Genomic DNA, 11,457 nt, shown 5'->3' with positions numbered 1-11,457 from the left:
CAGCATCTTCTACATGTTTATAGGAAACTTCATTATAGCTACTGATGGTTCATTTAAGGCCTGAAATCCAAGTCTAAGAGTCAAACCTTTTCGAATAAAGGGTTTCCATGACACAGGAGATAATCTGGGTTTATAATAAGAACACTTTGATTTAAATTACCTAGAGAAACTAAATGAATCAACTTTATAGGGACAAAATATTCTTAGGTGTAAACATGAGGTTTGTTGTGCTGCATCACGGGTCTTGCAGTTTTGTCTATTTCCTCATTCACAGCAACAAGTTACTGAGTGAATAAATACCATTGTATGCTTTTATATCTACAAATGTTGACAGAAGGAGGAGAGAAAAAGCATCTAAATGTATCATATTACTGCTATGCCTGGCCATATTTAAGCATTTAAGGTTACTTAAGACTCTGAAGAAACGCATTTTTATCTTCTATCTTCAGCACAATGAGTCACTGATTCACAAAGACATCGGCTACACCAAAAGGAAATTTGTCCTTGAGTCTGCACGTGTGCACACTCGGAGCTGAATGGGAGCTTTAAGTTCACAGAGACTCCACCTTCCTGGTGAATCAGCGACCTGCCCTGCAGGACAAACTGAAAGCCAGCTGGTTTTCTGTCCTGTAAATCAGATCCTGCAGGGTTGAACTGTGACAGGCCGTTTAAAGATCCCTGCAGGGTCATATTTTAATACTGCTTGAATGGCAACAATAAAGTTTAAATGTGTATATATATGGACCAGTGTGATCCATGTGGGATTCGTTTTATTAAAAACAACCCAGCCTGACATGAACTTTGGCAGATTTACAGCATAAAAGCTCAGTTGAGATCACATATTGTGGTAGATTACTGTTTGAATAAATGTAAACAGAAATACATATCACTACAGAAACACAAATAATAAGAAACCTGAAAAAAATTAAAACAATGTAATTACTAGAATGGTTTTTCTTTCATATGAATATGATGGTAAAGCCCCTGGTTTGGGACTTGCAGGCGAAGGAGTCGAGTGAAGTCGACCCATTTAGTGAAGGTGACATTGACTCTTGGCTGATGACCTTTTCTGATGACAACACACTTAGTATCAGCACAATCACCAGAGACTCCTAAGTTAAAAAAAACCTTGTTCTTTGAACATTGTTCTGCTATTGAACATCAGATTTAATAAAATAATCAGTCTGTTTATTGGTTCAATTTCACCTCACTGGTTACACCCTATCTATCTATCTATCTATCCATATATATATCTGGGTCAGTTTCATAAAAATCAAATAAGGAAGTGATTTGCTGTGAAGATTTAACTCTGAAACTGAAACTTAGAATGGCAGCACAATACAAGGATTTCAGATTATCTCTTAAACCTTCAGCACAATGACTAAACAGTCAAAATTCACCATTTATTATGATAAATACCACATTTTTATGCATTTAGTAGCACATATAAGAAGCAACCTCAAAAGCAAATCAGCAGGAGTTCATATATGCCAACACCTTGTTCTCGGCCTCGCCAAAGTCAAGTCAAGATCAGAGTAATCTGGCAATAATCTGAAAACGCTTGACAAATGTACCAAATAATCTACCAAAGTCAATTCGAGCAGCTCTGTTTCCCTCTATTTTACACCCTAAAGAAGTTCAGCTTCAGCAGGCCGAGCCCTGACACAGAGAGCGAGACAGAGGAGACAGAAGTGACTTACCTTACAGCGGCGACCAAGTGAGCCAAACCTCAGAGCGATCTGAACAGCTTCATCCCTCTGGTCAAACGTTAACCCGGGTGTTAACCATCGTGTTTTATTGGACCTAATGATTGTCTAATCAGCCTGCCTGTATACGCAGCCGGCCAATGAGGGGGGAGCTCACCTGCTTGACAGAGACAGGAAGAGCAGGACATACAGAAGACAAGCCCATTATCACCTGATATTAGCTGTGAGCTTCACAGTTTGACTCAAACACAGGAAGAGTTCTTCTTCTTTTTAATCAACGGGAAACAAAAGCAACCGATTCGCAGGCTAATCCTTTGAAGGATTAGCAATTTTTAATCATCACATAGTGTGATTGTGAACAAAAGTTTAAAACAGGACAAAACAATGTATGAAATACAGGAATTTCCTAAGCAGCTCAGAGATCTAACTTTCTAATTTCCCCTCAGACTTTGCCCTCTGGACCTCGGCCCTTTTTCTTGGGAGATTTTCCATTGGAGGCACAGCTGATAAGGAGCCGTGCGCTGAGACCAAGGGACGGACAGATTACTCAGACAGTCTGTTCCTTCATAAGACTCTAAGAAGTCATCTGCAAGGTGCAGAAGGTCACGGCACGCATGAAACTATTAGAAAGTTTGACCTCAAGCTCTCAACATCAGCTGCTTCCTGCGTACCGGAAGCATCAAATGTCAGAAACTTCCTGCAGCTGGGTGGAAATCTTTGTTTTTGTGTCTTGCAGCTCCAGTGGGAGGTTTGACTTTAATCATCATGGGAATGAAAGCTTCACTTTTTTCATCGCAACAGAAAGATTCATCTGAACTGTTGGTGGGATGAAATTTTAACAAAATTGTCTTTCTGCAAATTCACAGTAAGAAAATGACTGGACAATGTTGCTGCGGATTTTCTCAAGTCGTATTTACAGAAACTGTCAAAAATTTGGGGAAATACCCCGATAAATATTTGGTGAAATAGCCCACTTTTAGTTAGACTCATCTGAAAAAACTGACTCACCAAAGCGAATTATTTTAAAAATTAAGATATGTACTATCTTTAACAATGAAGCATCTATTAAAAAGTCTGGAAATATTGTTTTTTCATACTCTATTTTCTTTTTTATTTAACTTATCCAGACCTCAAATTACTTTCTTTTAAACCCAGCAAAACAAACACCTGAAGGCTTGATAAAAATGTGCAGCTACTCTTGCGAACGAATCATTTCTCCTCTGGAGTCATCTTCAGGGTCACACATGAAAACACTGAGCTGCTTGGAGAACTCAAGCTTAGACTCCATCACCTAAAACACGAGGCGAACCGTCAAGCACAGCAGTGGCAGCATCATGCTCTGACGCTTGAGAATCGAATAATGAAAAAAGGAATAAGCACTCGGCCTCAGCGGCTAAATAGTTCAACTTTGACACAGTCTTGCTTTACATGATGCTAAACACTCAAAATTTGATCTAGGACAGACGAAGCGGGCTCACATCAATTTACCAAAGCTCAAATCTAATGGGAATGATGCGGCCTCTGGTTAAAATCTGGAAACCGTTTTGCCAAGCAGAGAGGACGTAGTTATGCTGCATGAAGCCTGATCCCATCCTGAGCCGAGAGCTTTGCAAGCTAAGCTAAGAAAACGGTGCGGATCCACTGAATCAGGCTGTGAGCGAATCCCCTGTTTGATTGGCTCAATATTCAAACCGCAGTGTTGAAGGTTCAGCAGATGAAGCCATGAATTCAGATGGAAGTGACTCTGTTATGTAAAGGATTGGACTGCATGAACGCCAGCATGCTCACAGCCATCTGCTTGCTTTCCCTGAAATCCTCGTACGGATCGCACAGCAAATGCTGCCTTGGCAACAGACTTCCAATTATTTTCCACCTTTGAGACAAAGTTCAAGTTTAGAATCTGAGCTTGAAGTTCAGCGTCGCTCTGTGACCCGAATCCCGGCCGGTTGTTGAATTTTTTCCTTCCTTGAAATGACACGCAACGAGGGGACAGTTTCTGTTTCTCAGCCTTACCGCCACCGCCTGACTCATCCTTTATCAGCTCAGTTGTGTCGCGGTTAAATCCTACTAGTGTGAATCCTTTGTGTGCTAAAGATGAGTCATCCATTTTGATTTCTCATCAACGACGTTGAAAAGACACACAAAAGGCGGGCCCTGCTGCGCTTTCTTCCAAGCAGAAACGTCACTTTATTTCTTCAAACAGTGATTCAAAGTTGCAAAAGACAACACAGCATCAACTTGCTCTTACAGTTAGCGCATAAAACACTGCAGCATAAATAAAAACTAAACGTTTAAGTATCACACAGGTCTTAAAAAACACATGTAAGGGAATTTTTAGTGATTTACGCACTTGTAAATGAAAAAAGTAAGAAGAAAACAATAAAAATAACTTTGTTTTCTTAGTTTCTTCTAAATGTCCCATAACTTATGACATCACTGTGAAATGCAGTCCATTCAGACTGTCAACAGCTTGGCGCAGACCTCCACCTGAACGGAGGGCGGAAGGTGAACGCCAACTCCGAGCTCGTCGGGAGGCAGGAAATGTCCCCTCCAGCTCCGTCCACGGCTGCTTTTCTGCAGCCTTCAACCCGTCTCATCTGCTCAGGTGTTTCCCCCACCTGCATTCAGGTTTGGTCTACAGCACTGACAGATTGTGGCAGGACTTGGATTTGAGCCAGAACGCCATGCTGGGATTGTTCTTCGCCACCACCCTGTCGAGGAAACGCTTGGCCCTGACCGGAAGGCTCTCTCTGCGTTTGTCGCAGTGGATGCGCCTGCGGCGTCTGCTGTCGTCTTTGGAGTCTCGCCGCAGGCGCAGCTGTCTCACGATGCCGTAGAAAGCCTCCCAGACGTTGTGCTGCATGGCGGCCGAGGTCTCGATGAACTTGCAGTCAAACACTGCGGCGGAAGCGCGGGCCTCTGGAAAAAGAACAAAATGATTTGCTCAAAAAAAAAACCTTCAGATGTCTTTGAACTTGGAAAAACCACAACCACACAAATGTTGACGTGCTTTATGTGATGGATGAGCAAAAACCTTCAAGTGTAATAATTGCAACTCTGGATGAATGTTTGGCTCTGACCCAGTCTCCTGCCTTTTGGTGCCTTCAACATGTTTTCTGACAGATTTGCCCCATAATCAGCTCAACCAACTCACCACACATCACATCCGACAAGTAAAGAACGATCTGGTACGCACCTTTTCCCAAGAAGTTTTAACTCCACAGCTTGAGGGAAACGACAAAGGGACGCAACTTTGCTGTATGACATTAGGCCCTTTTATAGGCCCAAATGAATTGTATTAAAGTTTGGGGATTGTTACAAATATAATCAATACTCAAGTATATGAAAATTAAGAAATTATATTAATTATTTTGGGAACAACATAGAGATGCTGCTCTGGGGATGAATTAAACCTACCAGGCATCAATTAATGTATAGAACTATCTGTTATTACCCATTATATTGTAATTTGAATTGGTAGAATTATTTTTGTGGTGGTTTGGGTACCAAACTGTCTCCAGCCCAGGGGCCCCACATCCTTGTAAATCCGGCCCTGCACACAGGTCTCCTCATGGCTTTCTTACTTCCTTATCTTTCATTAAGGCCAGATTTGTAGAGTGAATGACTAATTGTCAACATTTGGAAATAATTTCCATTCACTTCACACTTATGTGCAATGTTTTGCCAGCCCATCACGTAAAATTAATTAAAAAATGCTTAGAAATGTGCGACAGATACAAAAAAATGTTCAAGAGTTAAGATCATTTCTCCAGTGTCTTCTTACCGCTTGTCGACACTTCTCTCCGCCTCACCAGGTCACACTTGTTCCCCACCAGGATTATGGGTGTGTGGCGGGCAGGACGAAAGCGACGTAGGGTTATCCGGAGCTCTGAAGCTCGCAGGAAGGATGCCCGGTCAGTGATGGAGTACAACAGCAGGTAGGCGTCGCCTATCTGCATGAAGCGCTCCTGGGTCCACTCATCACCTTTCTGCAAAGATTACAAAGAGTTGAAATCTGAAACACTGCAAGTCCATCTGATAGAGTCGCCTCTAGGCTATAATCAATGGAACATTGACCTACACGTATATTTCTGTTTTTGATGATGGAACTCAATAAATTGCAATATTTGTTCTCAAACTGGTAACTGTGTGATGTTTTTAAAGCACTTTGAACTGCCTTGTTGCTGATGTGTGCTGTACAAATAAACTTGACTGATGAAATAAAGTGCATCCAGGCTGAAATGTGGCCAACATTTCTCACCTCTGCATCCCAGGTATCCAACAGGAGTATAGTTGCAGCCTCTCCATCAACTTCAATTTCCCTCTCAGCCACTTCATCTGGAAATAAACATGAATTTTAAGTTTTATTCTAATAAAAAAGATACCCTATTAGTAATTCAATTATTAATATATTTTACAAGTTTGAATTGTTGTAGTAATTTAAACATGTCATACCTCCACACAGCTCGCAGTCGTCGCTGTCCATGCTGTCCGCTGCGCCGGCGAAGATGCTGGCGAACGCCGTCTTCCCGACGCCGCTGGCCCCCAGCAGCACCACCCTGTACGGGCTCCCGGGCTCCACCGAGCCCCCGGCGGAGTCAACGGAGATAACCGAGTCCGACGACGACCAGCTCCCGCGGCTTCCGTCCGACTCGCCAGCGGAACTGGCGCAGGACTTGGAGCGGGAGATGCACGCAGGGACCCGCGCGAGGAGGCCGTCCGGGAGGAGGTGGCTGCCCGGGTCGCAGATGCTCCAGCGGTGGAGCTCCGTCTGGAGGCGGAGGCTGTGCCGCCGCACACTGGAGAGCATGGTGGTGGTGGTTTAGGGTGAAGCGGTGAGACCTCTGAATGGTGTTTAAACTAATTTTTTCGGGGAAAACACACCCAAAAGTAAGTCTTTTTTTGAAGAAATCTGCTTTACTGGGTGTGACATTAGCAGTGTTTCTTCATCAGGTTTCTTTGGCCGAGGTGAAGTAAGTTGTGCATCGCCAAAGATTGGTAAATCCCGGAGCGACTTGTCCAGCTGGTGTGTCGTTTCTGTGTCCTCTGCCTCCTGTCTCGGTAATCTGCTGCTCTGTGCTCTGCTGGGGTTTCCCTGCAGGCTTTATATAGGGGGCGTACTGTTTTGATTCACGTCCACATGAGAGAGGCGCTTCATCTGTGTTAGCTTTCCTCCCCAAAAAGAGACTGAGGGATCTAAGCTTTCAACAATCCAGTTCTGCAAAGATTACAACTATTTCACGTTTAAAGATTATTCAAGTGTAAGCGCAGATTGGCGTGTTAAACTTTTTACTGTTAAAATTTACTTTTCTACATACAGATGGAACTTTTTTTTTTGTTTATTTGGCTGTTATACAATGTTAACAACTAAAAGGTAATACTAATGTATTAGATCACAACCTCTGCATCCACATCAGGAAAAATTAAGCTGTTACTTCACAGAGTCACTAAATTTCTACTTATGGAAATATCTCTACTTGGTCAGGTTTTAGATATGGAAACCATTTGGATGGAAAAAGAATAAAGGAGGGATGGAGGGATGATAAACAAGCAGAAAGATGAACAAAGAGATGGATTTTTGGATGTATGGATGGTTTGTTAGAGGGCCAAACACGGATAGATTGATGAACGATGGATGGACGGATGGATTGCTGGAATGATGGATGCATGAGTTAATACACAAACGGATGGATGGATACAAGGCAATATTGACTGGACGTATAAATTCACAGACATCATAACACTGTATGGTTTACTCACCATTAACTCTGATAAAACAATCAGCTCTATATTAAGAATGCAATTTCCATTTTGGGTTTACACCTTCTGAAATGTCAAATTTTATCAGATATAAGGCATAAATACAGGTCCTTCTCAAATAATTAGCATATTGTGATAAAGTTAATTATTTTCCATAATGTAATGATTAAAATTAAACTGTCATATATTTTAGATTCATTGCACACCAACTGAAACATTTCAGGTCTTTTATTGTTTTAATGCTGATGATTTTGGCATACAGCTCATGAAAACCCAAAATCCCTGTTTCAAAAAATTTGCATATTTCATCCGATCAATAAAAGAAATCTGTTTTAATACCAAAAAAGTCAACCTTCAAATATTTATGTTCAGTTATGCATTAAATACTTGGTCATGAATCCTTTTGCAGAAATGACTGCTTCAATGCAGCGTGGAGGCAATCAGCCTGTGGCACTGCTGAGGTGTTATGAAGGCCCAGGATGTTTCGATAGCGGCTTTAAGCTCATTCAGAGTGTTGGGTCTCTCAACTTTCTCTTCACAGTATCCCACAGATTCTCTATGGGGTTCAGGTCAGGAGAGTTGGCAGGCCAACTGAGCACAGTAATACCATGGTCAGTAATTCCAGTGGTTTTGGCACTGTGAGCAGGTGCCAGGTTGTGCTGAAAAATGAAATCTTCATCTCCATAAAGTTTTTCAGCAGATGAAAGCATGAAGTGCTCCAAAATCTCCTGATAAGCTGCTGCATTGACCTGCCCTTGATAAAACCCAGTGGACCAACACCAGCAGCTGACATGGCTCCTCAGACCATCACTGACTGTGGGTACTTGACACTGGACTTATGGCCTTTTGGCATTTCCTTCTCCCCAGTCTTCCTCCAGAGTCTGGCACCTTGATTTCCGAATGACATGCAAAATTTTCTTTCATCCGAAAAAAGTACTTTGGACCACTGAACAACAGTGGTCCAAAGTGCTGCTTCTCTGTAGCCCAGGTCAGGCGCTTCTGTCGCTGTTTCTGGTTCAAAAGTGGCTTGACCTTTGACCTGGTGAATGAGGGACCTGTAGCCTATTTCCTGCACACGCCTGTGCACGGTGGCTCTGGATGTTTCTACTCCAGACTCAGTCCACTGCTTCCACAGGTCCCCCAAGGTCTGGAATCGGCCCTACTCCACAATCTTCCTCAGGGTCCGGTCACCTCTTCTTGTTGTGCAGCGTTTTCTGCCACACTTTTTCCTGTTTGTTTATGGGAGGTTGCTAGAGGACTAGACCTTTTAAAGAGTTTTTAATTTCCTATTCTGACCCTGGAGAAACAATCTTTCATCTTTCTACATTACGACTGTATGCACAGCAGATTAGCAATGAAGCTTGATTTTATTTTATAAAAAAAAAACCTCTGTCGTCACAGGGTTGTGACTGTGTTAGTAGGCCACAGTTTCACTTGAATTATCACAAAAAAATGTGCTTTTACCACATTGTTACGACTGAAATCATACTATACAGATGATCGTGAAAAATGTTTTACTGGATGCCATGTACATTACAAAAATAAGCTGTAAATTAGTTCATTTTTTTTACACATATTGAGTCTTTCTCGCTTAAATACAGGCTGGCTATAGAAAGTTGTGCAGCACAAATTAAGTTATTTTCTCCACTGCTGTGATTTGTATGAATGTCCTTGTTAAGAGCAGAAAGGAGGCAGACAAAGAAAAGTCCTCGCGTTACTCATCTGTTCTCCTCTTTTCTGAAAAACAGTCGACATCTTGTCAAACACGGCTATTATAAATTGTCTCCTTTCTCTGCGTGATTGAATAAAAACGTCAAACAAACAAACAAAAAAAAAAACATTAGGCTGTTCTCTTCTAGTCGTTTCCTACACTTTGTTTACCCTGCAGACATTTTTGACAGCTACTGTGACAGAAAATGAAAGAATATTCTCCGAGCATCTGTGAGGCAGACAGAGGTGGGCAGTAAAACCGTGAGCTCTGTTCTGTGCAGCAGCTCAGCGGCCATCTGACCGCGGGCGGCACGTGTCGGGAAGAGGACGGCAAGCAGAGGATTACCTGACTTGGAGGGGAAAAATAAGTAAATAAAGCAAAGTGGATGAACAGATTATCGATCATTAAAAATTTGAGCACAAAAAAAATCCATGCGCTGAACAACTCAGAGATGTTAGAGAAGTAAATAAGTGTCTGAAATTAAGAGCAATAAAAATTTTATTTTCAGGATTTCCACTTGTTTTTGGAAGGGGAAACGTCAAGCATATTTTTTAGCAAGCCCACCATGTTGCTGTTAAGTAATTTTTCTAACTAAATTCACTCATTCACATGTAATGCAGCTAAGAATTATAAATGAAGCTGTCTTTACATTAAAATAATGCAATTATTTTGATTTGGATTAATTCACCAGCTTAAAAAAAAAAAGAAAATGAGCCCAGAGAATCTTAATATCTGAATCTCCTGCTGCTTTTTTAACAGATAAAACTAATGAACCTCAATTAGCCACTAATGCTGATATCTTCTGAAATGCTTGGAGCGCTTGTGCTGAGATAACTCTTAATACGTATCGGATCAGAAAGTGCACATCGCTGCTCTGATCTGCTGTAAAGTTCGACGTAGGAGTTCATGATCGCTGCTCAGCCTCCAACACCTGGCAGATAATTAACAGACGTTACAACACAAGAAACAACAAATTATTTGCAAATCCTACTTTTTCCTCAGCGTTCTCTGTACTCAAGCATAAAGCTGAGATATTTTACAATTTTGGAAAGTTCCTTTTCAGAATCAAGTGGTTTTTTTTTTAACAAATCTGCAGGAGAATTAACATTTAACACTTTTTAAAGGTTTTTTTCTTATTATTACTGAAATGCAATAATTATTATAATAGAATCAGAATATATGCAAACTCAACATCACAGATCAGCTCCCAGTTGAAGACGATTTTTCCGCCTGAGCTGCACCGGTTCCCCGGTGAGGAACGATAAGGCTCGATGGTGAAAGACATGAGGTGCGGCTCGAAACTGATAACAGAGTTTGATATCAAAGAATCAGGCTTCAAACACAGCAGCTCATTTATTATGTGGGGAACCATTCGCTGCAGCTTATCTTCGTTCGACACTATCTTTGCAGAGTGAACATTTAACTCAGATCTACCGGCTGTCACATTATTGGAACAACAATAAGCTGCGTTTGAATCAACCAGTCGGATCCTCGTTTTCAAAAACGCACGAGAAAAGCAGCAGAAATCTGTTGAAGGGGAGGGTTGTTACAGAAATTGTGGGATTATTATTATCTTTTTTCCCCCCCCCACTGTTGTTTTGCTGAGACTTATGGACGGGGCTGCGGCCTCGTCTGTGTGACCTGCTGCTGTGTATTACAGCTCTGATCTGATCTGCCTGACAGATGACCAGACTACATTAAAATCCCCGTTAAGTGCTGGAGGGGAACCAGGGGCGGCGGGAGGGAGGGAGGGAGGGCGGGACGCTCAGGCCAGCTGCAGACTGCAGGGGGATGTTCATGGACGCATGCTGAGAGAGAGCTGACCTCTTTCTTTCTACTCTTCCAGAAACGCACGAGGCCACAGTCACCACCACGAGCAAACAGCCTGGTCCTCACCTCTCTCTAAACTTTATACATTTAAATAGATGTAACTCACACATATAACGACCACACCAACGCTTTGTTTTAAAGTGTTACAGTTTGCTGATCTAGTAAAATTTAAAACTGGAAAAGAATTAAATGACTGAAGGCTAAACAGGGACATGAATATTTTGAAATCTGACTGAAACCTTCATAATGGTGATCATTTCTTGTTTCTCTTGGTTGGATTTAATTGTTGATTCTCTGTAATCTGTTAATCTATGTAACACTAAAGCTACGAAGAGATTATTTATTTGTAATAAACATGTAACGGTGAGCATGTGTAAAGCTTCAGCTTATACCTTTACGATCTGTACAACACTTATTAATTTTTCTTTTGAGTTATTTTGTGCGTCTGTG

At 41.7% G+C, this 11,457-nt stretch overlaps 1 protein-coding gene across 1 annotated transcript; it reads right to left on the bottom strand.

Moving 5' to 3' along the window:
- Positions 1–3,864: 3,864 nt before the first annotated feature.
- gem (GTP binding protein overexpressed in skeletal muscle) lies at positions 3,865–7,418 on the bottom strand. The gene is made up of 4 exons (XM_015007118.2): positions 6,162–7,418; positions 5,968–6,044; positions 5,491–5,695; positions 3,865–4,625 (listed from the first exon to the last, which is right to left on the bottom strand). The coding sequence occupies exons 1-4, from the start codon at positions 6,514–6,516 to the stop codon at positions 4,342–4,344; spliced, it is 921 nt and encodes a 306-aa protein (XP_014862604.2). The 5' UTR covers positions 6,517–7,418; the 3' UTR covers positions 3,865–4,341.
- Between the last annotated feature and the right edge of the window lie 4,039 nt (positions 7,419–11,457).

This window comes from Poecilia mexicana, unplaced genomic scaffold (assembly GCF_051168715.1).
Source record: "Poecilia mexicana isolate PSO_F unplaced genomic scaffold, ASM5116871v1 scaffold_16, whole genome shotgun sequence".
In the NCBI taxonomy this organism is placed as follows: Eukaryota; Metazoa; Chordata; class Actinopteri; order Cyprinodontiformes; family Poeciliidae; genus Poecilia; species Poecilia mexicana.
Note: the sequence above shows the minus strand (reverse complement) of the source record. Positions and strands in the feature narration are given on the sequence as shown.